At 45.1% G+C, this 26,653-nt stretch overlaps 4 protein-coding genes and 1 long non-coding RNA gene across 6 annotated transcripts in view; 3 read left to right on the top strand and 2 right to left on the bottom strand.

The window, feature by feature from the left end:
• Positions 1 to 962: 962 nt before the first annotated feature.
• lg7h15orf39 (linkage group 7 C15orf39 homolog) lies at positions 963 to 10,034 on the top strand. 2 transcript variants are annotated; one of them, XM_061283598.1, is made up of 4 exons: positions 963 to 1,281; positions 3,707 to 6,488; positions 6,859 to 6,893; positions 7,841 to 10,034. In XM_061283598.1, exons 2-4 carry the CDS (start codon positions 3,773 to 3,775, stop codon positions 7,844 to 7,846), a joined length of 2,757 nt encoding a protein of 918 aa, XP_061139582.1. In that variant the 5' UTR covers positions 963 to 1,281; positions 3,707 to 3,772; the 3' UTR covers positions 7,847 to 10,034. The 2 variants fall into 2 exon arrangements, with proteins under 2 accessions (XP_061139582.1, XP_061139581.1); XM_061283597.1 differs by lacking the exon at positions 963 to 1,281 and adding an exon at positions 2,135 to 2,749.
• A 205-nt stretch (positions 10,035 to 10,239) lies between these two features.
• arih1 (ariadne ubiquitin-conjugating enzyme E2 binding protein homolog 1 (Drosophila)) lies at positions 10,240 to 17,658 on the bottom strand. The gene is made up of 14 exons (XM_061283609.1): positions 17,144 to 17,658; positions 15,255 to 15,322; positions 15,016 to 15,163; positions 14,775 to 14,867; positions 14,638 to 14,693; positions 14,213 to 14,279; positions 13,760 to 13,866; positions 13,647 to 13,689; positions 13,485 to 13,556; positions 12,947 to 13,077; positions 12,794 to 12,851; positions 12,462 to 12,722; positions 11,845 to 11,957; positions 10,240 to 11,747 (listed from the first exon to the last, which is right to left on the bottom strand). The coding sequence occupies exons 1-14, from the start codon at positions 17,429 to 17,431 to the stop codon at positions 11,663 to 11,665; spliced, it is 1,590 nt and encodes a 529-aa protein (XP_061139593.1). The 5' UTR covers positions 17,432 to 17,658; the 3' UTR covers positions 10,240 to 11,662.
• Positions 17,659 to 19,352: 1,694 nt separating this feature from the next.
• The window catches only part of LOC133157234 (uncharacterized), a 31,372-nt gene continuing 24,071 nt past the window's right edge, over positions 19,353 to 26,653 (bottom strand). The window contains exons 3-4 of the long non-coding RNA XR_009714975.1: positions 20,554 to 20,686; positions 19,353 to 20,422 (exon numbers count right to left, since the gene is read on the bottom strand). This is a non-coding gene — a long non-coding RNA (uncharacterized LOC133157234). The remainder of the gene's footprint in view (positions 20,423 to 20,553; positions 20,687 to 26,653) is intronic.
• stoml1 (stomatin (EPB72)-like 1) lies at positions 19,735 to 21,763 on the top strand. The gene is made up of 7 exons (XM_061283612.1): positions 19,735 to 19,879; positions 20,072 to 20,178; positions 20,246 to 20,395; positions 20,546 to 20,749; positions 20,821 to 21,025; positions 21,103 to 21,300; positions 21,423 to 21,763. The coding sequence occupies exons 1-7, from the start codon at positions 19,735 to 19,737 to the stop codon at positions 21,617 to 21,619; spliced, it is 1,206 nt and encodes a 401-aa protein (XP_061139596.1). The 3' UTR covers positions 21,620 to 21,763.
• On the top strand, positions 21,877 to 25,328 carry LOC133157233 (cholesterol side-chain cleavage enzyme, mitochondrial). Its single transcript, XM_061283614.1, has 9 exons — positions 21,877 to 22,404; positions 22,668 to 22,823; positions 22,943 to 23,142; positions 23,222 to 23,425; positions 23,481 to 23,641; positions 23,710 to 23,876; positions 23,960 to 24,038; positions 24,231 to 24,422; positions 24,507 to 25,328. The coding sequence occupies exons 1-9, from the start codon at positions 21,923 to 21,925 to the stop codon at positions 24,627 to 24,629; spliced, it is 1,764 nt and encodes a 587-aa protein (XP_061139598.1). The 5' UTR covers positions 21,877 to 21,922; the 3' UTR covers positions 24,630 to 25,328.

The raw sequence follows: 26,653 nt of genomic DNA, 5'->3' as shown, positions 1-26,653 counted from the left end.
TTCAAAGTTAGTCTCCCTAATGAAAAGGTGACAAGTCTTTAAGGCGGCGGCTCTGGTTAGCACGTCCGGTTTTGGGGCTACAATGAAATCTCAAGCCATCAGGGGGATTCCAGAGAGAACTATGTCAGAAAGTTTGGTCACAGGTCATGACCCAAAAAGACCCCCCCCCCCTCCAGAGGAAACTCATTTCGACCGCTTACATCCGTGATTTTACTCTTTTCGGTCACGACCCGATTTAATCTTATTTTCTTGCATTTGCTTTGCCGTCCGTCCATGTCAATATTTGTGCACGATCGAGCGCGCGTGTGTGTGTGTGTGTGTGTGTGTGGTGTTGTCTGATGCAACTGCAGCGCACGATGGGCTCATATATTCTTGAGGGATTACGTGGCATGGTTTCATCAGGCGTGATATCCTGAGAGAGCACCTGTAGTGCGTCACACAAGGTTCTCGCTACAAACAGTCGAAAGAGCTGCTCTCCATCCGATTCCCTTTGTAGTTTATTTTTGGGAAACTCGAAAAGGGATGGCAAATGGTCGTTTATCACGACTTGGTATTTGTCCCCTAACTCAATAACCGGTTGCCCCAGAATGTTGCTAGAATGTTGCAGAACCTCATCTCGAGGTCACAAAAGAATGGCTGCGCATTCTTTCTCCGGATTTTCTGGTAAAGCGCAGAATTTATGGTTCCATCAATCGTCCAGGTCCCCAAGTGGCAAAGCATCCCCAGATCATCACACTACCAACATTGTTCTTCTGAAACATTGTTCTGGCTTGCTTTATAACCACCTTTGATTTGTTTGATTTATTTTCAAAATTAAATCGAGAAAACTCAGAAGAGGGAAAATACTTTTCCACTGCACAGTACATTGATTTCTCGGGGGGGACTCGTGAAGACAAATTGTGGACATGCCGTACTTTGGCTCATTTTCAATTCAAAGCAACATGAAATAACGTCCTCTTCTCATTGAATGATTCGCTCCCATTGATGGTAAATGAGGTTTTCCGGGTGATTTCATCCTTTTCAAAAAGATCTTTGTCCCCAGTCATCAAGGTGCAGGGCTCAAATTGTCAGCTCCGTGATGCCTTGCGTTGCTCCGTTGCCATGGTAACGGGAAGTGTGAAGCCGCTCTGATGGGAAAAGCCCAGCGTCTCTTTCATTTGAAGCAAGCCAGACTTCGCCTGTGAGGCCGCAAGGACCGCTGGGAGCCGGGGACGAGTCTAGACCCAACTGCGGCAGTCCTTTGGGGGAGCATGAATGAAAATCCAACTCACAGATGAGAAGGTGAGCTGGGATGATGCAAGTGCAGCCTTGTGTGAAGTCATTCTGGATCTGGACTGACTTTGTCCTTTTAGAAAAGCAAAGCTTTCTACTCTTTCTTCTATAAGGAGCTCACGTTCCAACATAGCCTGAACGCAAAGGATCTCGGTGCAATTCTTTGTGACATCTCAAAAGACCTTTGTTGTGCTATGATATATTTCATCATTTATTTGGTCATAATGTTGAAAGAAAAACCGCAAAGGATTTTTCTCTATGTTTATGACAGCGGGTACAGTTTGAGCTAGTTTTTTTTTCCTTTCTTTCTGGAAGGGTGTCGTGAATAAGGACATCAAAGCGGAACATAGCAATCTTTGAAAGACATCTAAGAAATTCTTGTGAGACGATGCCACGGCATCATTTCTGTGTCATCGCTTTCTTTCGTTTGACCCCGACTTTGATCACCAGGCTCGAAGTTAGTTCGAGACCGTCCGTTTGTTCCCGTAGTAAGATTGGCTAACATTTCTCAACACTATAGGCATAAAAATAACAAAACAACACGTTTACAGTCTGCTGAGTATGAATATTTTCATGATGGTGGGAGGTGGAATTCAATGTTTGAAAACCACAGCAACATATCTGAAATATTCGTTTAGATCAGGCAAACCTGAAATAAGGGCAAACCGTTGGGCATGAAAATGAAGAATCGAAAAAGCTCGATTTTTTTTCAACCGGGGCGCAGGGAGTCCGAACCGGGGCGCCGCCCCGGCTCGCCCCGGCTTGGCTACGCCTCTGCCAGCAGTCTTTTGGCCGATAGGCGGGGTACACCCTGAACCGGTGGGGTCACCAGCCACGCAGGCACGGGGAGAACATGCAAACTTCTCACAGCCGGAATCAAACCTCCGAACTGTGAGGCAGACATGATAACCAGTGTAACCAAGGGTAAACTAGTAATTGAGTTTTGAGTAACTTGGCACATTCCACGCATGACATCCTGTCTGAACTTAACGATTTAAGAACATGACGGAAGTATTTAAAAGCGTTAACTCGTGAACTTAACGACTTAAGAACATGACGGAAGTATTTCAAAGCGTTAACTCGTGATAGTAAAAGTTGTCTGACGATCACGTGCTGCAAAACTCCGCCTATTGATCCCAGACCGTCCTTCATGTTCTTCATGTTCCTCCTCCCCGTCGTCCGCCGCCTGCCTCCCTCCCTTTGTCTTGCTCCTCACTGTGTTCACTTTTCCCCTCCAAAAAACGCGTGGACACCCGCAGGGCGCGGGAAAGGCTTTGAGGGCAGACCCCACGACCACTAGAACAAACCCTGGCCACTTTAAAAAAAAAAAAAAAATCTTTTCCTCCACAGGATATTTGGGCGTGGGTGTGTATTCCTCCGCTTGAGCCGCTGACAAACCGAATGTTCCCCTTCTTTTGGACTTCTCACATGGAGTGTTTTTTTTTGTCGAAAGTGCCGCGTGACATCTCAAATCAAGGTAAAGAAAATTGACTTGATATGCAGATTCATTTATCTGAAGATGATAATCGGAGGATAGAAAACAAACTAGTTGCAAGTTCCGTCGCGTTTGAATCCACCAAATGCATGTCATCGTCAGTTTGTTGAAGCCACTTTTTTTTTTACTTGTGACATTCGCTCGAGTCAATTATTTGATTTCAAGTCGTCTTTCAAGTCACCCGGTGAAGGGAGGAGAAAAAAAAACCGTCTATCAAAGAAACTTTAATTTAATAGCTCTCTCAATTTACTTAGGAAGTTTAACTGGTTTCCTGTGGACTAACCGTGGAAGTGGTGTCACGTGACACGGCGCATAGCTTCGTGCCTTGCTTGACACGCTTGATGAAAATATTCAAACTCTTGACACGAGTTGTAACGTTTGTCATCACCAGAGCGTTTTTTTGGGTTGATTGGTTTATCACTGAGAACACGCGAACTCATCCAGATAATCGAAATAGTTTGCCCAAATATGCCTGCTGATATTGACTTTCATATAAAACGACTTGTGTGTGTGGCTGACTTTTAACATCTTGCACTAGAATGCACCTTTGTTAGCTTCGAAAAGCGCGATACCAAAATCGTAACTTTTATGTATTTTTAAAAAATATATATATTTTTTCTATTCTATTACTTTTAAGTTCTTAAATTAGCAAGAGGAAGACGAGCAATAAATGGCATGTGTTCAAGTCATCAGAACTAATTAGAGTTTCAGTGAAAAGGTCAGCCAAGTATGTAATAGTGACTTAATTGTTTTTTAACTCGGTTGTGTAACTCAGGCGGTGCTCTCATCTCGAGATACTAATTGTACGCTAAGCAGCGGAATGGATTAGAAACATCAAGGTCGCTGATATTTGCGAAACACATCCAAACCAGGGGTGCCCGTCATTTTTTGTCATTGTCGAAACATAATGCCGCAATAAACTTTTGACAATTTTCTCAGGTTTGGAGCCGGCATGACGAGAAGATGAGCAACCAGTGGAAGCAGGTTGAGATGTTTTGAGGCAAGATGCCTTTATTTGACGAATCCGTAGTATTTGCTGGACTGCCCAAGTCATCAGACATGTCCGGGTTTATCGTAAAGCCCGTGTTCCCGTACGGCGGGGCCCATTTTTCCTACCACCCCCGAGGAAAGGATGCGGCGGAGTTCACGGCACCCTGGACTAACGCAAGCGCGGCGAGTCCGACACATCGAGCGTCTGGGGTCAAAACGGGGGGCGACAATTCCTCTCTACCTGACAGTCCTGTTTACCTCGCCATCCCAAAAGCTCTGTATTTACATAACCCGTGTTGCCACGATCTGGCTTGCGTCATGAGACACCGCTACAACATGGAGCACGGCCAGACGGCGGCGCTCAATGCTGATTTGGAGCGCAACCGGCCTCGAGGAGAGCCTTACCGCAGCCCCAGATCAGGCATCCATCAAACGGCGCGAGACAACCCGCGAGATTTACAGTCGGATTCCTGCGAAGGACAAATCGAGAGGATGACTGCGGAAAGTTTGAGCGGAGGAGGAAGGCCGAGTCGAACGGAGCCCAACTACGGCGGCTACCCCTGCATGCCCCCTCTCGCCACGCTGGCTCCTTTGAGCGAGCAAAGCCGACATTTACAGCCTCCCCCCAGAGGCTTTGCAGCCTTCCCCCCCCCCACCCATATGACCTCAGAGCTTTATCAAGAATGTTCTCCCATGTCCAAATATGGTCATCCAACAAAGCAGCCAATGTTTTACTACCCGCAGGCCAATGTGGAGGTCGAACGCAGAACACACGGTCGGGATATTGGCGGCGAGCAGAGAGAAGACGTTCCCGGTATCCGAACGAGCGCTATCCCGAGCCCTGGGGAGTATTATACGTTCCCGCCAACGCTTCAAGGCGACATTCCTTTGTTTTTTCACGGCACCGAAACGCAACCAAATCACTCCTTTGTGCACGGCTTGGGCTATCGATGTTACGCACATCCCGGGTTTCAAATTCGAAACGTCGAGCAGCAGCACGCGCCAACCGGGCTGCCTTCGCATCGACTTGTTTTTCGCGGATCAGACCAACGTCCGTCCGCCGCCGCCGCCTCAGTTGGCCTTGAGAAGAGCGAGCAGCACGTGGGACCGTCGGAGCCTTCCCACGTTTTGCTGCGGGTGGAGCCCATCAGTCCGACCGGACCCGTCTGCCAATCCGTTTTACCCCCCCACAGCCTGTATCCTTCCATCACCAGTCGACTAGATCATCAGATGGTCATTTCACCTTCTGGCATGACCCAAGACAGACCGCTGGACTTTTCTTCTTATGTAAGTCAGATTAAACCCGAACACCGTAAAGTCTTCCCGGTTTCCCCGAGGACGCGGCTTCCCCAATCTCCCAAACAAACGTCAGATTGCATGTCCAAGCTTGAAAGGCTCATGGCCACGGATCAAGTGGACGAAATTGCGTGCGACTATGTTCTCAAAGACAGCCTGAAAAGACGTTTCCCTTCGCGTGTGAAAGTAAAAGTAGAGGAACCCGATCCGTACGAAATTGATTTGACTCCAAAACGACGAAAGTCGGACACCAAACGAAATCGAGGGACCCGCCCTCAAATGCCGGTTATCCGAAGCGTGTTCAGCCTAGCACAAGAATATCTAAATCCTCCTGAAGTCGAGCCTCAAAGAGGGGCGCAGTTGGCTGACCACTTTCAAATCATACCCACGACAGCCCTTAAAGGAACCAAACCCGATCCGAACGGAGCACCCCGTTGTACGTGTCCGGAGAAGTGTGAAGTCCAAATGATGGAACCCACAAAAATTAAAGTTGAAAAGATAAACCAATCCGACACGTGTGGAAAATCTCCAAGTCCGGCTGCTTCCGGCGCCATACGGGATCAAATCAAACCGCAACCTGAAGATGCTACTTTGTCGGACACCAAGTCCATGCTGGCCACTCAAGTACGTGAACCTGAGAAACTTTTATCAGTGGAGGTCAACGATGCTTCACAGCGCCCCAAAGCGCCCGGGTCTCTGGAGAACGACAAGACCTTGCCGGAGCAAATGGCCGAAGCTGAGCCGAAACCGCTAAAAGCAGCTGATTTTGATATCACCTCCATTCCACTGGATCACCTCAACCTTTGCCCCAGCTACGATATCCGTCTCCACCGTCCGGCCGCACAACAGGAAGCGCCTGCGCAAATTCAGGCTGAAACATCACCCGTACCACAGGCGGCGGTTCGCAAGCGTTTCCTAGAGCTTCACCGCACCCTCTGCAAACGAGTATCCAAACGTGTATCTGCCACCTCGGAGCAGCAGCTCACAACCTGGCGCTCTCAGTTGGAACTGGCAGAACCCTCATCCAACAAAGTCCAGAACGTCTCCTCCTTGCTGGGGACTCAAGCCAGGGACGAGTGGCTCAACGAGGAGATCCACTCTGCCCTCGAGGAGGTCCTGGACAGGTTCAGGGAATACATCATCCACGAGCGCTGTCCTTTTCCACACGTGATGAGAACGGGGGCGGTGTTTCTCCCTATGCTGGTGGTGAAAGAAATCCTTTTTCCCGAGGTGCCCGTCACCTTCATCGACCAAGTCCTGCACGAGCACAAAGTGCAACTGCGACCCACGACGCTGTCCGAGGAGAAGATCCTCACCCAGCTCCACAAACCCTGCTCGTCACGCCTCAAGAGGCTGATGTCGCTCAAACATCTGCCCGACGTCTACGCCGACGTGCTCAACCTACTCTACTACTCCAACGTCTGCAAGCACCTGGGTGAGTAACATTTTGAGACACTTCCAGATGTCGAATTGGGTTTTCTTCATTGAACGTCCTACGTTTGGACTTGGTTCATTGTTTGCTTCAAGCCGCATAAATCTATCCAGTGCGACAAAATGAAACATCGTAAGTAGCAAAGCAAAATATGTTGTGCTGTGACAATGGTTGGAAAATTTGGCAGTACGCAACCACACGGAAGGCCACTTTTAGGACCACAGCAGAAAAAGCCTTCTTTGTCACTCATGACTTTCATTTGGTTCCACTTATTTGAACAAACGGTCGCTTGTCGTCCAAGAACTGGCAAGTTTCTAGGCCGCTAGCAGAAGCCGTATTCCAAATAAAATGCATTATATTTGTTTTTTTACAGACTCAACGTCGTCTGATGTCCAAAAGACTAGCCAGGTATATGTGCATCATTTTTATGTTGTCAGTTAGGGAACCTCATTTGGGTGAGTGAGTGAGTGAGTGAGTGGAAGTTGCATGATTTGCACTGCACTTTTTCAAGGTGGGCAAAGATTGAGCGAGAGAGGGATGAGCTTTGCGCAACGTCTTGGCGAGTGAGTGAGTGAGTGAGTGAGTGAGTGAGTGAGTGAGTGAGTGAGTGAGTGAGTGACTGAGTGAGTGACTGAGTGAGTGAGTGAGTGGAAGTTGCATGATTTGCACTGCACTTTTTCAAGGTGGGCAAAGAGGGAGCGAGAGAGGGATGAGCTTTGTGCAACGTCTTGGCGAGTGAGTGAGTGAGTGAGTGAGTGAGTGAGTAAGTGAGTGAGTGAGTGAGTGAGTGAGTGAGTGAGTGAGTGAGTGAGTGAGTGTGCTTACTGGCTCAACAAATTGTGGAGAAATGAAAACCCAACTTTGTCATCTCACTAATCTGTCACGGACAAGCCGACTGAATCCAAATGTTTGAACTGTTCACATGATTTGACCTCTCACGCTTGACTGCACGGAATCTTCCTTTTCTCTTTTACTTCACTGAGCAATCACTTGTTTTGCTTTTTGATTCTATTTTGGGAAATCAAAGGGGTGGACTTTTAAACGATTCATTTGTCGCTTGTCTCGGAACTTACCCTGGCTAATAATGGGCGAGAGAGAGGTGGTCCGCTTGTGGGCCATTGTGACTTTTGAAGTATCACTCAAATGTGGCATGTGCTTACCCAGTCCCCCGAAAGTAGCAACGTGCCAATTTAATTGTGTGACCTTCTTTTCGTTCTTCACCTGCATTGTATTTCACGCTTCAATCACTTTGCCTTGCGGAGGAATGACTAACACACTAACTTCACGCCCTGACTCAATCTATTGTTGAAGCATTTCCTGCTCGCTCTGACCTTTTGTATGTTGCTGCGTTCCAGGAGTAGACGTGAAGACTTGGGAAGGCTCCAACATCAGCGGCAGCTGTTCAACAGCAGAGGACGCCAAAGCCAAATCCCACAAGAGGAGCGCGACCAAGACCAAAAGCAGGGTGAAGAGCAGCTCCAGGCGGCTGTTTCTGGACGACAGCTTGTCTGACCAAGAAGACAATCATTCCAAAAAGCACATTGAGAAAGGATCAGGCCATAAAACCGGCAGCGAAGATGCTTCACCATCAGATGATTCCTGGACTCACCCTTTAACTTGCGAGGACTTTCCCGGCAGCGGTGTTGAACCGGAGGAGTCTTCCGCTTCCCCAGACAGTTCGGGAATGATCATCAAGCTGAAGCGGGAGGAGGCAGAAGAGCACGTGACCTTCAAGTGGCAGCGCACGGGACGCCGGGGCCGAAACCTACGTCCCCTCAGCGGCTCCCGAAAGCCAAAGACCAGATCGCTTCTGAAAATCAAATACTGTCCTTACCTGTCGAGCCGGGTCCTGCGCTCGGCCGTGCGGCGCGCCCGCGGCGCCGTGAAACTCACCCACCCGGACCTGGTGGGCAAGAAGATCCGACATCTTTACGAGGAGGACGACAAATCCGAGGTGTGGTACCGTGGGGAGGTGCTCGGGGTCCACGAGGCTCACAGCGACCCCCTGAAGACCATCTTTGAGGTGCGCTACGACAGCGAGCCCGAGTGGAAGTACTATCTGGAGCTGCTCATTGATTACCAGAAAGGATGGCTCATCATTGAAGAGGAGAATTGATGGCAACAGAGGACAGACACGCCCACTTTGACACCTGTCAAATTTGAGTCAATTGGTTCAAAAATGACTAGTATTGGTTAGTCCCCTTGTGCGTTTACACTGGTCAATACTTTTTTACTCATGTTTTTAATATGATGCAAGTAAACAAAATGTTTGGTACAAATTCCCAATCTGGTCTGGTTTTTTTTTTTTTCTCAAGCGTATCAGGTCTTCATAATCATGTGATATTTTAATATATTTTGTCGTATTTATGAAATGTTAGCTTTAGCAAGAGGTGGATTTTTCCTCAATCAGTGATATAGGTCATGGTAGAATACGTATTGCGCAAGCTTTTACAGGTCAAACCAAATAAAAATATGCCAGAAAGACTTTTTGAAATCGGCATCAGAATAAATTTAGGAACACAAAGGCACATTTGACTAAATCTGCTGTTGACCAGTGACCAATTTTAAAGAGAGTAAGGTTTTCGAGAATCTTTCCACAATGCAGTGCAGCTTTGGAGTTTCTAAGGGTGACTGTTCTGCTAGGTCAGGGCCTTGTTTGGTTTACTCACCTTCCTCAGCGCATGGCTAGCGAGCGGTGCCAGGTACACAATTTATCCGAATAATTCTCCAGTTTTAAGTGTGATTTTTGTTTTGTACTTTGCAGTGCCTTTTTTTTGTACTTTGCAGTGCCTTGACTAGCCACAAACTGAACAGGTAAAAGGTTTCTCTAGTGAAGCCGCTTAGACTGTGACCACACTTGGGTTTTTTTGTATTGATCCGATTAGATTGTGTGAACCTAATGAAGTGTCTAGTGCAGTGCTTCTCAAATAGTGGGGCGCGCCCCCCTTGCTATACCTGGGGGGGCGCGTGTGACCCTGGGGAACAGGCTTTTTTTTGGCAGTACTAGAATAAGGTGTAATTGCGCATCTACTACAGCAGGGGGCAGTGGCGCTCTCATTGTTACTTCTGTCACGTTTGCGACAGTGCAACATTTTACGACTTACAAGACAAGTTAGGATAGTCACGGTGGGGAGGGTTAGGGTTAGGGGGGGGGCGCGAATAGTTTTCTTCTTGCTTGGGGGGGGCGTAACAGAAGATAATTGAGAAGCACTGGTCTAGTGAGTGATTGTTGGAAAATAATGTCATCAAAAATACAAACTCTTGCAATAATGTACAGATTGTTAGAACCTAATCAAGTGTCTGGTTGTGTTGGCACAGAATGTCATTATCGAAAATACAAACCGCTCCAATGCAGTTAGTGACCACATTTTGAATGGTTTCTGACCAATTTTATTAGTGGTTGCCAGTCTACAAATTGCTTGTTATTTTTTACTAAGGTGGCTTGAAATCCCCCTGGCCGAATTGTTTTCCGAGAAATGTTTGCATTTTATAGATGTGTATTAGATAGCAGCTTAGAAAGTTTGTCTTTTAATAAAGGTTTGTACTTTATTCTGACTGGTTTGCTCAGTCTTTGACTGGCGGATACTTTTGAACAATTTGCGGTGCAGAGAAGGCAAACAACGATTTGTCGCCACCTGGTGGTGTTACGAAGACATTGCATGGGAACCACAAGGGCGGACCTAATTGCTACCAAGTGCTAAATAAGGGCAGGGCATTTAATTGAATAATCTAATGACTCACACAAACTTCGGAGTCAAGATTTTCTCGTGACATTTATTCAAATAAACAATACAGTTTATAATTTTCTACGATAAAATAAGTCTGAACACAAGAAGCATTTTGAGACGCAACTGTCCCCCCCATAGTAATAGAAATGGGCTGCATTTTTATGGGGGTGGGGGAGGGGTGCTTGACACTATGTCAATCCCGTGACTTTTGATCAGTGCCTGAACACGCCCGACCGACCTCTGCGGAGAAGGCCGCCGTGTTCAACACAAAACACCAAGGGAGCATTTACAAGTGGAGCCGTCCACAACCTGCAGCACTGGGCCACCGACATTTCGTTAAGGTCAAATCGTCAAAAATAATAAAAAAAAAAAAAACTAAAACAGATGAAGAGCAACCTTGTCCTACCACCGAGACATCTATACATTTAAAATGATGTTCAACCTCCCCCCCCTTTGTGAGGAGTCACATCATTCCACTACGAGTATTCCTAGCGAGAATAAGAGAAAAGCCCTCCAAACAGTTTGGACGCCAACTTAGCAGCACTGCCACGGCAGGTGCGAGTGGCGCTCGGAGATGGGCCATCTCAAGCCCATCTCAAGGGGGACAGCATCAAAACAAAAGAGTGAATGTCACTCAGTCTTGCAAACAATCAGCTCTAAAAAAAACAAAAAACAACAAAGTGTGTCGGGCAGCAGGTTAGATAGAAGCAGGGACATAAAGCAGACGCGTGTTGGACACCTTTTAAAACCTTGGCCGGCCGGCTTGTGGTGTCCTTTCAGAGCTCCTGGTGAGGTCACCTGTGCGCTGCTCCTTATTGCCAAACATCTTTGACGATGTTTGTAAAGAATAAATAGGTCAAAATGATGCAAACACGTGCCACACTTGCCCTTTAACTTCCATGCATATGGACTATTTACAAACTGAAAAAAAAAAAGACACTACTTCCCCCCCCCCCCCCCCCCCCATTTTTTTTTTTTCATGAAACGTCTTTGCCCCTTTACAATCAGCCCAGCGCACAAAAAGAACCTGGCGCCACATACTGCAGACGTGGCCAGGACGATTAAAGCTGTCTTTAAAACATGTTCACACTAACGGGAAAAAAGAAACAAGAAATCGGATAAGATTCACAAGCGAAAAGAGGCAAAAGCTGGGGGGGGGGGGGGGGTGTCGGTGTTACAATACAAACCAAGAGGATGTACGCTTTTGTTGTAAGATGGACTTTCTGCTGCTAACAATACTGTAGTACACTTTTCTTTTTTTGGATGACTCTACCTTTTTATTTAAATATAATTTACTTTGATATTGTTAAAGAAAACGATGCAAAAGTGGTAAGGTTTGCCAAAGGAGAGGCAGCAGAAGGCCCATATTGCCCCCATCGATCAATTGCATCAGCGCTCTCGTTTTTGTCACGATACTCCCGACCCAGTCCATAGCATTGGGACGTGTCCTCAATCCTCAATGTACTCCCACAAGTCCTTCTCGTAGCCTTCGTGCACGTGCTGCAGCAGAACCCGTCGCCGGCTCTCACAGTATCTGCGCGCGCGCATACGACACAAACGGTCCCGTCAACACACCCGGCCGTCAAAGCCGGACCCTTGGACTTTGTCCCGCTTTGGCTTTCTCTACTAACCTGTACTTGTCTTGTACTTTCTGCTTGATGTCTTGCAAGGAATCCTGGGAGATGTCTCGTTCTAGGTAGCCGGACAGCACTTCAGTGGCGTTTTCCAAGTCGGCTTGGTTGTTCTGGAAAAGGCAGCAAAATGCGCCGCGCTTACCTTTCAGACAGAATTTTCAAATACCAAGCGAGTGCCGTCCGTCATGCACTCACCAAAAAACGTTTTAGGGTCAATTAAGCACAAAGGCTACATCGGGTTAATATTTAACTCGCTATCAGCGAGCCAAACTCTTAAGATAACCGAGCTAGCTTAACTTCGCAATCGAGAACGCTAGCTTAGGTGCACCTCGACGTCAAGTGCTTTCCGCTGTCGATCAACGCCAAACCTGAAAGGAGGGACGTGGTTGGCTGGACTGAGCTTAAACACGCGTGGCAAGGTCGTTTCCATGTTATTATCTTGACTGCTCGTTTCTTCATTCTCATACGATATATTGCCCAAGCCAAATTCGCACTTTGGTCTGGTCTTTCTCTAGTCCATGTTTTGGTTGCATCTTTCCATTTCCAAAATGTGAGTAGAAATGAAAGGCCTTCACGGAGACCACGACTTCCTTCATCATCATCATGCATCTTACCTCAAAAATAATGGACTGGTTGTTCTTCTTGAGGTAGAAGGCAAATACGTAAGTGAACATGAGCGTGGAGCGGCACTGGCACAGCACGTCCACGGCCTTCTTCAGGAACTGCACCTCGATCCAGGACATATTGTGCTGCTGCATCTCCTCCATTTTCTGCTTGACCTGAGCGTACAGCTTGTGCTCAAAGCGCAGGCTCTGCATGTGGTTCATGTAGCGGTTGCAGTAGAACAGGTACCTCTGCAAGGCCGCCCTGGAGCGCTGCCAGCCAACGACATGATGGTTTGAACGCCGATTCAAACGCAAAGCCGCATCGCCATTTCCAGACTTACCTCTTGAGCGTCTCTGGCGGCCTTGGCATCGTCTTCATTGTAGCGATTGCAATTGTACCTAAAAAAAACATGTTAGGATTTATGAAGTACTATTTTATTTTGTTGGCCTTGTTTTTTTGAATCATATCAACACTGAGCAGTTTTTTTTTTTACCAAGCAGAACCATGAGGTTCCCATGGTCCCAGGCAGACCCAGCAAAACTCAGCTTTGCAGTTCTGGTTCCGACAAACCATGTGATTGCACCCTCCATCTTTCTCGATGGTCACATGGCACTTTGGACACTCCTACAAGAGACAAGGAGAGTTTGATCATAAAAATGAAACTGTATGAAATGAATAGGACGCACGTTGCGTAAAAGACACATTTCTAAACAAGGTGTGCGCAGCTCAGCACGTGCATGTGGTTCACAATGTCGTTAAGTTGGTTGGGCACAGGTTCCCTCTGCTGATTATGGTGACGCAAATAGGAATACAACCACCTTATCTCCAACCTGACCCATTTAATTGACCGCCCGCCCTCTCGGTTGATCTGCGCTTAGCCTATGAGATTCCAACCTCACTGCAGCTAGGACATAGACAACAAAATGATTTGCTAAAACAAGGATTTTATTATTGTTAAATCCAAAGGTGGCTCGAAAGAAAAATAAAATCAGTCAATCGTGAATACAACAACATCGATTTGACTTGTTTACCTTTGTATTTGCAGCAATCCAGTTTGAAGTTTCACTGTCATCGTCACATTTCTTAATCCACTTTCTCAGCCACTGCAAAAGTAAATTGGTGTCGGAATGAAGACATCACTCTTGACTAAGTCCAAAAAAAATACAACTATCCGCATTAACGCTGGGCCCTACCTTGCACTTGACGGGATCGTGCCAGTTCTCCCCACAGTTGAAGCTGCAGCAAGACGCAAATATTTTCCCCACATCCAAAACATCTTTTCTTTGACATTTGTTTTTCCTCCTACCAGAACTGACGGCCACACTTGCACCTCACTGGTTTGGCATCTGGGTACTGGACTTTAACGACGTGATGGCAGTCTGGAGCGGGGCACCACTTTAACAGTCGATTGCACTGAAGACGACACGCAGCGATACAAAGGGCTCATGTCACAAGAGTGCCGGCAGCGAAATGTAAAGATGGACTCAGTTATGTGACACTGGTGGACATCGAAGCTTTATTAACTCCTTTCGTAAGTGGCAGTAAGTTAAAAAAAAAAATGCCGTCGTGGTACCTTTTGTGCGTCACAAAATACATCAACAGCAAAAAGTTGCCATTCGTTTTTTAGATGATTCAGCTTAAGTCTCACGACAGACATTTTGTCGACCACCTTTGTTGCCTGGCCGATAATCGGTCTCTCTCTTTCTATCGCTTCCCATTCCAACAGAGTTAAAAGAGAAGGAACGAAAATCCAACTTACCTCTACAAAACTATTTGTAATTAAATGCTGGTACTTCAACTTGACTTTTGAGTCTGTGATGAGCCGCCTGTAAGAGAAGTCAAATGATTTGTTAGCATTTGGTCAAATTCAAATGTTTGATTGTAGACAATAAAATACCATTTTGGGAATCACAATCCAAAATGACAAACATTTCAATGTATTTCTGCTGTCTAAATGGATCAATGACAAGACGGCGGGGTATCTTGTTAGGGGGCGACCACATTATGTAGGTTAAGACAATTAGTGTCTGCTTAAGAGCCAGCCTGAGCGCTAAATCAGGTAGCGACGCAAGCATTCAAATTCAAAGGACTACCTCGGTCTCAACATGAAACAAAAAATATCAGAGTAGGACAGTGTTTTCATTTTTTTTCTGAACACAAGGAAAAAAGCAAAGCAATACTTACATGACTGTGTTGTCATCAACCAAAATGTCACAACTATGAGCAGGGCAAGAAATGGTCTGAAGGGGAAAAACACAAAATGTACATTATCATGAGCGACACAACACACATTATTTTTTTTTTTTAGATGATATGTTTACCTGTCCCATTCCTTCTTCTATAATCTTAGTAGTCAGGTAATCACCCCAACACTGCATGCAGAACTTGTGTCCACACTCCAAGCCGGTAAAATACTAGAAAATGGGACACGCAGCAACAAAGTGCCAAATTGGTATGATGTCGGTTTGGCATCATGTGTCACAGAAATATACTTGTGCTCGTGTACCGCCACAATTTCCACATCGATACACATTGCCTGAGTCGAGCACGATGACAACTTACAGAGTTGGGGAAAATCAGATAGCAGATCTGACAGGGCATGTCCTGCACGGACGATCGGGTGTTGATTGGAGGACGGATGCGGGGTTTCTTGCTGGGGTTGATGACGTGACATTCTGAGAAGAGCTTGTCCAGGTTGCCGTCAAAATACCTGGGTGAGGTGGAGAACATGGAAAAGAGCAATTTGCGAGATCAGTTGGAGACTTTTAAGGAGGCCGGGAAAGAAAGTAGAGTGGCGTTACCTTTCCATGAGTTTTTCTTTATCCCAGTTGAAGTGACTAAGAAGGATGCGTGTAATTGTTGCAGGATTCTAGGGAAATCGAGAGAAAGCCTGTTAGACATGAAGATGACCTCTTAAGATTGTTCACGATGCTACAATTGATGTCATTTCACCGAATATATCCACAGACCCATCTGTAACGACAATTAGCATTCGAGGTTAGGACAGCGGCGCCGCGGTTTTGTCGACTAACCGCTAAAGTGAGCTAAAAGCTAACCTCGTTGCCTCATTTCCCTGCTTCCAACATGCAGCATAAATGGAGACGTTGATTACTTGTGCTCGATGCCTTAATTTTAATCAAAAATTGATGGAGCTGTATTGCTTGGCAGTAGACAGAGAGAAGCTGACAAATAGCACCTCTTTTAGAAGATGCTCAAGAGAGGGTGCATAAATCACGCGTCGAGCTCACTGACGGCAATATGGTAACTTCGAGAATCAATTGAAGATGTTTGTTTTGATATCCAACACTGTATTGGGACGCTTCTATTGAGCTTTGCGCAGCAAAATGACACCTTTAGTAAGAGTTGCCGTTATATTCCAAAGCTCCTGCAGAAGCTTTTCTACTGTCTAGTAGTAGATGCTAAATCCAATGTTGTGTCAAAATATATGTAACAAACTGTGATATATTGTTGTGTGGTGCTGATCAGGGTTTGTGATGAGCACTTAGGTTGCAAACAAGACTGGTGTTGGAGGACAAACTATTGACTAAGTGGTAGTCGGTTTCAAAAGTTTGAGAACCACAGTACTTTTATCTGCATTACAGGTCAAGAGCCCGGGATTGCATGATGTAGGTCCAGTGGACACAAGATGGTCAAAAGAGCCGAAAATGACCTCCACCTAAGAATTCTCAAGCCCAGGGGAAGGTGGGTGTCTCATGTCCACTTTACAGTGTCTCCGATCGGTTTTTTTTAGTATTTGTAGGTCACTGTAAAATGATAAAAATATGCATTGCTCAGAGGTCATTCACTAAGCTTGAATGAGTCACGGTTAAGTGAAAAGCAACTTGTCATATTACTGGACTATTTCAGCCCAAGCAGTAAATTAGGGAGGTTTCTAACCAATGGTTTAAGAGATTCAAATGTTTTTATGTCCTGTGTCCTGTTGCCAGGCGCTGCTTGTTAAAAACAAAGGCAACTTTCAGTTTTGCCCAAGTGTCGTACAAGAGCAAATGGAGGCCCACATCACGACTAGGTGTCACTCCAGTACGTTTCTTCTGCAGCCATTACCTGATAAATAAAAAAATAAAAATACTAAACACAACTACACGCTAAATAACAGTCAACCTGGGTAACCCTCTGAAAAATAACACGCATTTGTCACCGTAAGTGACCTGGGTATGTAGTCAACTCACGTCAACTAATTCGATGACCAAGCTTTTCATTAAGTGGTGCAAAATAGCGTTGACGCTATTGCTACTTGACCAATGATGTTAATAACGAGACGTTCGTAGATGCATGCATTGCAAAGTGTTAATGGACTGCGTTAATAGAATCAAATGGTTGCCTTCTTAGGATAAAAACACTACTTGTGGTTTGGTAGCTAGTATGGTGGCTGGCTAACTGCAAGCTAGCATTAGCATTGGCAACCGTTGCTGCCAACTTCTCAATAGGGATTAGACTATTTCCTGGATCAACAACATAATTGAAATTTTACGTTGAACGTTTAGACGGATACCCTAAGGACTACAACCGCGTCCGCTATAGGTAGCCGCCACTGCGGGTTAAGCTGTCAAGTCCCGGCAAGTGAACTACTCCAAGAGCTAATTGCTAAGCTAACAACCATGGCCTGTTTACGGTTCACCAAGAGCCCCGGACCTTGGCTTTACTGACGGTGACACGACAAAAGCTCTACCTGGATAACCTCGTTGACCTCCTTGATGCACTCCACCATATGCTGGAGGATCTGCTCAGCGGTCAAAACCTCGAAGCGATAGTCCTCCTCCTCTTCCTCGCCGGGGCCTTGACCGCCTCCCACCGTATCGCCGCACTCGTCCCGCTCCGCGGCGGCCACAACGGGATCGACCAACTCCACCTCGCCGAGCTCCAAGGTGTCGTCCTCAGGCTCCTCTTCGCCGCTGTCCTCGCTACATTCCTCCTCTTCGTCGTCGTATTCATAGGTATAACCCTCGTCTGAGTCCATTCCTAGGGGCGCTTATCAACTTGTGACAAACTCACCTAGAGGTCGGTCTATCAACACAGTGTGCGTGAGTGCGTGCGTGCGCGCGGTTGCTCGCCGAATGAGGCAAAAGAGGCGAAACAATCCGAGCTTGTTTTCCAGGCAGCTGCGAAAATAACAAAACGTCGCCGCTGTTAAGCCAACAAAGGGACACGGCGTCACAAATTGACGACGCGCTGACGTCACACGGACCGTACAGGAACTCACCCCAAAATTTTAAAAAAATATACCTCCGTTCCGAATTAAAGCCTTCCCGACGTGACGAAACACTTCCCGGTTCTGTAAAACGTTTCGAATTATAAGATATATTCGGACACTAAATTAGAGTCACATTCGGAATGACGTCAACCTTTATTTTCATATATTACACCCGACCTAAGGTTGTGTTATTATTAAGTCAATTCAATTGAGTGCTTTTCTACTTTTTCTATCATATATTTTAAACAAGGTTTGTTTCAGAAAAGGGTTTTCTACAAACATTCCATTTTGGTTCACTTTCTTTTCCAATAACACTCGTGTCGTGTTCGACTATGGGTAAACCATTAACTGAAGCCAGAATACTTTCAAAATTGACAAATGTAAACAAAAGTAGTTCAATTCTGTCCTCGAATAGTTATTTAAATAATAAATAATGCCCTGATATCGCAATAAATCAATGCGAAATGCTAAGTGTAGTTTATTCAAGTCATATTTTACAGACATTGGGTAAAATACTTAAAAAAAAAACATAAAATTGTTGTTTTTCGTGTTACGTTGTGTATTCACTCCTGAGCACGACTGCAGTAATAATTATCCATCATATCCTCAAATATACTCCACTAAGTGGCACTGCAGATTTTTCATATTGCATAAATGTCACCCAATCCAATGTTATGCAGTACTAATGATATTACAAAACATGGAAAAAAAAATACACCATATATATATATATATAAAATATATAAAAGTGTGGCACATTGCAAGTAATGACTGAATACAACCACACTTCAAAACGTACAAAATGCATCAATTCTGGAGGTCGTGACTTGACAAAATTCAGAAGGAATTGTTTGCATTTTAAAACTACAGTATATACGCAAATCTTGCCATCTTGCGCAATAACCCGTTCTATACTGTTCAAACTGATCTGACATAATTTTGCTATGGAAAGGGGACAAGTGAATTAGCCCTCGCGTGGATTACATTAGGGGCAGCAGATGGCAAGGGCAATCCATGCTGCAGTCAGAGTGCTGACACCTTCAGCTTGGCACTTGGTTTTCACCCACCATTCTCTATCACTAGCTGCTATATAGTGCTGAGCGAGGCACTTTCACAAGGTCAATGTTTTCTCCCTTTCCAATGATTCGCTTGAGATTTTTACAATACAGATTGTTTGAATGTGGCACTAGCGGATCTAAACAAAAGTGAATTGTGTTGTTGTTGTTTTTTTGCTGTCGCCTGCCTTTGTTGGTGGGATTGTTGTATTATACTGTATTATGCGGTATTGAGGAAAATTTGAAGACAGGGAATAAATAAGCAAGCCATGCGATCATACCATTTGACATGGCTTGATGAATGGCTATGTATTGCGACTGATCGGTTTGTGTGTGTGTGGACAGTACCGATTAGGAGGATGACAAATCAGTATTTTCTTACACAGCATTTGGTGCCAATCTTGTCCCCTCATAACAAGACCCCCGCCTCACTTGGAAGACATTCATGATGGCTCTGAAAGAAAGAATACAGAAGCAGCATTGCAGCAAACCCAGAGAGAAGCTGCTGTGTGACATGTTGAAAAACATCTCAGAGAAAAGCAGGGCCATTTTTTGGCACGTTTTTCACACCAAAAAAATGTTATTGGCTGAATACCAGTGTCAAATTTTCCTGACACATGAATGACACAGAGTCAATGCAGTTTTTGTTTTATTACAACCCCTAATTGAAGTCACTTCTTTGGTTGATGACTCATTATGACACTAAGCAGTGGAATCATTTAGGTCATGTCCATAGTTCAAATATTTAAATAATAAACAATGCTAGTATTTTCATGTTATGCTTAAAAATAATAGATCTGTATGCGTGTTATTATGCTTTCTACCCATTTGTTGGAAATGATTGTAATTACGATGTTGTGACGATAGGCGGCGCTAACGTCATCACGGTTTCACGCAGTGAAGAAGGAAAACACGGAAAAACGAACGAAGCAACATGAGCTTCACTTAGCACTAGCAAAACACCACTTACGTTATCAATATTTATTTGAGTTTAAGCGACCATTTAATTTAAGAATGTTTGGGAAATCTTACCAGCGTCTTTCTCAGACTGACCCGATCGTACCGCGGACTCCCGGACTATTTGTCTCCACTGACAGCTACTACCATAAAGGGCTGTCCTTTGATTACATCCCTAATATTTCTGAAAATGACTTCAGTGGTAAGTTACGTAACAATTTATGAAGTAGTCAACTAACTAACTACATCTTTATGACGTATTTGACGTCCACGATGAAGTGATGCATCATTTAGTAACTTCCGGTGCAGTTCACTACGACTAACCAAATACGTAATACGATACACTACTCTTCTTCTCTTTTGTAATGTTTTAAAAACTTTTTATTCCTCGTAGATAGCTCCCAGGGATGGCTGTCATGGATCTGCAATCTAATTGTCATCTTCCTCGTCCACATCTGTACTTTTGTAACCTTTCCTATAACAGGATGGTTTGTATTAAAAGTAAGCACTTCCAAACCGTGTCCTTTGTGTGTTTGGTGTAAATGACCGATTTGGATCTTCTTTGCAGACGGTGCCAAACTACCAAAGGGTCGTGGTGTTTCGCTTGGGTCGTGTCTGTCCTCCAAAGGGCCCTGGCATCGTCCTGGTGCTGCCCCTTATTGACCAGTGGCAGAGGGTAGACCTGCGTACCCGTGCTTTCAATATCCCTCCATGCCAGGTAACCCAACTCCAGTTGAAGCCACTCCTTGACCAAACAGATGAGAAGTCCATCAACTGATGAGTGTGTTGTTTAATTTGTCCAACAGGGGGCAGTCATGGAGCACAGATATTTCAAGGAGTATTTTTTCTGTTCTCTTTTTCATTCAAGGTACATACCAGGGATGGTGGCCTCTTCTTTGTGGGAGCAGACATTCAGTTCAGGATTTGGAACCCGGTCTTGTCTGTGGTGTCAGTACAGGACCTTAACGCTTCAACCAGGATGACGGCACACAACGCTTTAACTCACAGCCTGGAGAAGAAGACCGTCAGAGAGATCCAAACAGAAAGAGTGAAACTGGGAGAATATCTTGGGGTAAGAAAACATTTGAGCCACCATCTCCGATGCTTCACGTTCATATTCGAGCCTTTTCCCGCTGTCCGCAGGTGGACATAAATGAAATGACTCGGCCCTGGGGGCTAGAGATTGACAGGGTGGAACTCACTCCAGGTTCTCTTCTCAAAGCCCCTGAGGAAGGACCCCCAGGGCCTCTTGATGTTCCTCCCTCTGTACCTAAAGTGGAGGACCTCACAGGTACCCTTCAACAACTTGCCATGCACTTTATGAGCCACAGCTTCCAGCCTCAACAAGGTAAGGCCGGCCGGCTCGCAACAAATTAAGACGAGAGTCTCATTCCACCACTGCTGCTTCCTGTCATCCCATTATAGAGAGCAGTGTAACGTTTATGGATGAGCAGAGTGGAGACCGTCAAGCTGCGGCCACAATAAATTCGATTGAAGAGCTGCTCCGTGCAGTCCAGCTTGTCCTCTCTGAAACTTTGGTGAACCAGGTCGGCGCCTGTTTCCAGTTTGAGATCAGCTCAGGAGAGGGACAGCATTGCACGTACTATGTGGATTTGAGCCAAGGTGCCCACCACCACCATCATCACACACACACACACACACACACACACACACACAAAATGTGCCGTCATATGAAAGATTTCAAGCTGCACATATCAGATATTCACACTATGTGTGTTGTCTAGGTCATGGTGCAGCTGGCGCCGGATCCCCGTGCTTAATGCCAGATGTAACTCTGACTATGTGTGAGGAGGACCTTCTGGCCATGTTTCAGGGAAGACTGCAGCCATTTGCTGCCTACAGCAGTGGGAGACTTCAACTTCAGGGCGATATTCAAACGGCTATGAAATTGGAAGAACTCATAAAACTGCTTAGGCGGTAAACATTTTATTATTGAGGAAAAAAAAATGATGGAATGCACTGGTTTTTATTTTATGCACTGATTACTTTTGCTGTAAATGAATTTCTACTGGACTTGTTTTGTTTTCCCCAAACTTAAAAAATTAAATAAAAACTTTTTATTTTTTTTAGTTTTTTTTTTTTAAAGAATTCTAAAAAATAATTCCATTTCACTGTGTTTTTGTTTTCTATTCAAACTACTGTTCTGAAGTTTTTCATAATCTAATTTATTGACATACACCTGCGATAGCAAACTTGTTTAGTTTTTTTTTGCTTTACATTCTTGATGTCATTTTGTAATTTGCCGTGTTTAACTGAATATCAGATGAATATAACAACAAACCTTTTGATACATCTCCCATACTGCAGTGCATCACAGTGCACACGAAACTTTTTAGCGGGCCTTGAGGACGAGGGGGGTGGGGGGGAGGACTATTTAAGCCAGCCTCCAGTTCTTCAACCTCCTGCTTTTGACACAGCAGTGGTAGGGATGACCAGGTGGAATTTGTGCCATGGCTCCTCTGCGAGCTACCTGGAAAAAGTGATGGCAGCGGGCGTCTGCAGAAGAAGAAGCAGCAGCAGCAGCAGCATGCCGATGGTTAGACAGGCGTTCCCGGAGAACAGCAGCATCATCAAACCTTACAGCGAGATCCCCGGGTTATGGAAAAATGGCATCGCCAACTTGTACAATTTCTGGAAGCTGGATGGCTTCAGAAACCTTCACCGAATCATGCTGCAGAATTTTAATACTTTTGGACCCATTTACAGGTATGACGGATACATTGTGGAGCCTAAGTACTATCAATGGCTTGAAATGAGTTTTTAACATGGTACAGCTATCACACAGTGCTTAGAATGTGGGCTTATTAACCTCATGTTTGATTTTTCCCGAGATCCAAGGTTGGCTAAAGTGCCCTCGGGCAAGGCCCGTAGCTATTTGAAAGCTTCACATGCAGAAACAAAAGAAAGTACAGATTTATAAACAAGTCAGATTGCTCATTTGACTTTTCTTCTCTTGTTGTTAATCTTAGAGAAAAAGTAGGATATTACGAAAGTGTGAATATCATCAACCCAGAAGACGCAGCTATCCTGTTCAAAGCAGAAGGTTCATACCCGAAAAGACTGAAAGTGGAAGCCTGGACCTCATACAGAGACTACAGGAATCGGAAATATGGAGTTTTACTCAAGTAGGTCTTGTCGTCCAATGAGATGCTTCTTTGAAACTCTATCGACGCAAAAGAAGAGTTTCGATAAAATAGCACAATGAAAAAAACCCAGACCCAACCACTGATTGATTTTCCATCAGGAACGGGCCAGAGTGGAGGTCAAACCGGGTCATCCTCAATAAGGAGGTGATCTCCCCGAAGATGCAGGGGAACTTTGTGCCCTTGCTGGACGAAGTGGGTCATGACTTTGTGGCCAGAGTTCACAAGAAGATAGAACGAAGCGGACAGAACAAATGGACCGCGGACCTCTCCCAAGAGCTCTTCAAATATGCTCTGGAGTGTGAGACACGGCATCCAATGGAGATGTTGACGGTACGACGGTGGTCTAAGGTGGTGACTCTTTGTTGTGTCCCACATAGCGGTGAGTACAGTTCTATACGGGGAGCGTCTGGGCCTGATGCTGGACTACATCGATCCGGAGGTTCAACATTTCATCGACTCCATCACCCTCATGTTCAAGACAACCTCGCCCATGTTGTACATACCTCCGGCTCTACTCAGGGCGATCCGAGCCAAAGTGTGGCTGGACCACGTTCAGGCTTGGGATGCAATCTTTAACCAAGGTAGGACTTTTACAAGAACCTGGGTTGGGTGAAGTATATTGCTTTTCCTTCTCAGCTGACCGCTGCATCCAGAACATCTACAGGCAGTTACGCCAGGAGACTGGTCATAGCAAAAAATACCCAGGAGTTCTGGCCAGCCTTCTCATGTTGGACAAGCTGTCCATCGAAGACATCAAGGCCAGTGTGACTGAGCTAATGGCTGGGGGAGTCGATACGGTAATCCAAAGTCCAAACACAAGCTTCATCGAAACTTTCTGAGGTCAACATGCTGTTGTATATTTCAGACTTCCATCACATTGCTCTGGACATTGTATGAGCTGGCCAGACATCCAAACCTTCAGGAGGAGCTGAGGGCTGAGGTGTTGTCTGCCAGGGCACAAAGCCAAGGGGACATGATGGAAATGCTGAAGAATATTCCTTTGGTCAAAGGAGCTCTGAAGGAAACACTAAGGTGATCAGAATCTTGGAGGAAAGTCAATGGCAGCATGTTTCCTACAGAAGCAACAACATTCCTTCTTGTTCCATTCCTTCAAGGTTGCATCCAGTGGCAGTGAGCTTGCAAAGATACACAGCGGAGGACATCATTATTCAGAAATACCACATTCCAGCCGGGGTAATTCCTCAGATGATACTATTAGAGCTGTCACAATTAACCGATTATGAAATGAATCCACAACTATTTTAGCAATCGTTTTGTCATTTATGAATGATAGTTCGATGGAATAATCAATACAATCAGCGATTCTGAAAATGTTCGATTGTTCCAGGACTGGTCTCACACTAAGAATGTTAATCCTGCCTTCAGACCTTGGTGCAGTTAGGGCTCTACGCGATGGGGAGAGACCCCAAGGTGTTTCATCGTCCGGAGCAATATCAACCCTCTCGCTGGCTGAGGAGTGAGAGCCAATACTTCCGCAGCCTGAGCTTCGGCTTCGGCCCTCGCCAATGTATAGGACGCAGAATAGCCGAGACGGAGATGCAGATCTTTCTCATCCATGTGAGTTGTACTCGAGCAGCAACGTATTTTTTCACACCGTTACGTTTCACACCAACGGCCACGTTTGCCTTGCTTCCTTTCCAGATGCTTGAGAACTTCCGAGTGGAGAAAGAGCGACACGTGAATGCGCAGAGCACATTTGAGCTCATTCTCCTACCAGACAAGCCCATCGTATTAACTCTGAAGCCCCTGCAGAGTAGTCGATAACATACTTGTTGATAATTAGCACTTCTATAAAGGCATTTCAAAGTGAACTCAGGAATTTAACAAGTGCCCATATGTACCATATGTACTGTGAGAATTAAAAACAAACAGAAATTTCATTTCATGTATGCTCTGCACACACATGGAATATTATTCTCATAATACGGATTCTCGCATCTCAATGACTGCCATTTTTTTTTCCTGTACTATTTCGGTTATATTTGAGTTACGTGTTTGAAATATTTTCCCCCTTTTATGTCGCTAAAAACGGTATCCAAAATATTAGAGACAGCTTTAATGTTCCGTCAGCAAGTGTATATGCAATTGCTCAACATGTCAATACATGAAATATATCTTGAAGCTCGGTTGCTTCTCTACTCCGATGCCAGAAACGACAGAAGGTCACATTGTGTCCTTCAGGAGATAAGAGATGTTCTATCCACAAAGCCTATCAGTGGGGTCCATGGTCAGAAATGAGACGATCAAATAACTGCGTGTGGATAGACACAAAGATGAGCAAACACTCCAGGAAACCACATGGCTCATTTCTTTCTGCATTATAATAAATAACGTGAGTTCCTATGTCTACCGCAAACCATCGAATTTCTTCCCAGCTGAGCATTTATAATAATGTGCATAGTTTTATAACTACCAATCGTCACCGCTAGGTGTCTCTTTCACCCTATCTGACAATAAAGCTACACTGACACAATAGCTTGCAGAATTATTTTTCAATCCACTGGTTTCCAACCTGTATTACACGAAGGTACACAAAGATTAATATATAAAGACTGCAAAAAAAAAAAAAAAACTCTAATTGAAGGCACAGTTACCCCATGACTAACTTCTGCCATCTAATAGAAGGCCATTTAATTGTTCTGGCAAAGATACATTTTGTCAAGTGTCCTCTGCTCTTTTACACGTGTCGCCATCAAGCTGAACAGACAGTGTTGAATGGAGAGCGAGTGTTGCATGATGATGGGGGTCGCTGACAATTATGGGATTCCAATCCGGGATGGGATGGTTGTGACTCCCATGGGACGGTGGGGTGAAATTGAGCATCTAATTGAAAGGGCAATGGATGAGGGGACGGTCATGACGAGAGATGAGAAGGGGGTCTCGGTAGGCGCATGACGGCAGCATCCCCATGACAATGTCCCTTTAGACTGAAGTGGCGTGAAAAAAAAAAAGTCTGCTGCTTATTTGAAGACAAGAAGCGGAGCCGGGGGGGTCAAACTAATTATCATGTGACAATCTTGGGACATTGTTGAGTAGATCTAATTTTCAGGAAATGAAAAAAAAAAAAAAAACACACGCCATGAAAAGGTCTTTAAGAAGCAATTGTCAAATACACAGCAGCAGAGCCTCATCGGGTTTCAGCGACTCGTGTGCAGTCAGTGTGCAAAATGCTAATTTGATCTTTGGAGCCATTTTGTCTGCTGCCTGCAAGCGTCTGTTGCAGCATCATTTTTCTTTCCCCCTGTGTGGCTGTTCACTAAGCAAACATGACTGCATCCATATTTGAAGCTATTAGAAAAGGGCTCTATTAGAAGAATTTATTCTGAAATAATTTGTGGAACGACTCCATGAAAAGATCTATTTGGTGGATCTGGTTAGGACGCACAAAAGGATCTCAAGGATTTTGAACAGGAAGTCGGCCATTTTGATACGGAGTCGCCATTTTGAAAGCAATCCCAGGCTCTCAGCTTGACGAACTCAAACAATGGCAACCTCCCGAGCTTTTTAGCCCATTGCCATCGAATGTGAGTAACACAGTGCCTCCTCTTGAACAAGAGAGCTTTTAGCAAATAACCCTGACGTCCTTCAAAGATTCAAGTTTATGCAGTCAAACAGATAACACAATGAGATTCCATGGTAGAGAGTCATTTTGTACAATGAGCAGCCTACGAACAAAGTCACCTTCCATTTTGGCTGCATAGAGAGTTGGATGTTTTTGAGGTGTCGGGAAAATCAACTTTGGAAGAGGGACTTTCAGATCAAACAGCAAAGAAGCGGCACCGTGGTTA

Source organism: Syngnathus typhle, linkage group LG7 (genome assembly GCF_033458585.1).
Source record: "Syngnathus typhle isolate RoL2023-S1 ecotype Sweden linkage group LG7, RoL_Styp_1.0, whole genome shotgun sequence".
NCBI lineage: Eukaryota > Metazoa > Chordata > Actinopteri > Syngnathiformes > Syngnathidae > Syngnathus > Syngnathus typhle.
The sequence above is the reverse complement of the archived record's forward strand: the minus strand, read 5'-3'. Positions and strand labels throughout refer to the sequence as shown.

Coding starts and splice junctions, on each gene's coding strand:
- lg7h15orf39 (XM_061283598.1), top strand. CDS start 3,773: ATGCCTTTATTTGACGAATCCGTAGTATTTGCTGGACTGCCCAAGTCA. Junction 6,489..6,858: donor CAACGTCTGCAAGCACCTGG/GTGAGTAACATT, acceptor GTTTTTTTACAG/ACTCAACGTCGTCTGATGTC.
- arih1 (XM_061283609.1), bottom strand. CDS start 17,431: ATGGACTCAGACGAGGGTTATACCTATGAATACGACGACGAAGAGGAG. Junction 12,852..12,946: donor GAACCTCATGGTTCTGCTTG/GTAAAAAAAAAA, acceptor TGTTTTTTTTAG/GTACAATTGCAATCGCTACA. Junction 11,958..12,461: donor ACCAGTCCATTATTTTTGAG/GTAAGATGCATG, acceptor TGCCTTTTCCAG/AACAACCAAGCCGACTTGGA.
- stoml1 (XM_061283612.1), top strand. CDS start 19,735: ATGTTTGGGAAATCTTACCAGCGTCTTTCTCAGACTGACCCGATCGTA. Junction 20,750..20,820: donor AACTGGGAGAATATCTTGGG/GTAAGAAAACAT, acceptor CGCTGTCCGCAG/GTGGACATAAATGAAATGAC. Junction 21,026..21,102: donor CAGCTTCCAGCCTCAACAAG/GTAAGGCCGGCC, acceptor ATCCCATTATAG/AGAGCAGTGTAACGTTTATG.
- LOC133157233 (XM_061283614.1), top strand. CDS start 21,923: ATGTCATTTTGTAATTTGCCGTGTTTAACTGAATATCAGATGAATATA. Junction 23,426..23,480: donor GGATGCAATCTTTAACCAAG/GTAGGACTTTTA, acceptor TTTCCTTCTCAG/CTGACCGCTGCATCCAGAAC. Junction 24,039..24,230: donor AATACCACATTCCAGCCGGG/GTAATTCCTCAG, acceptor TCCTGCCTTCAG/ACCTTGGTGCAGTTAGGGCT.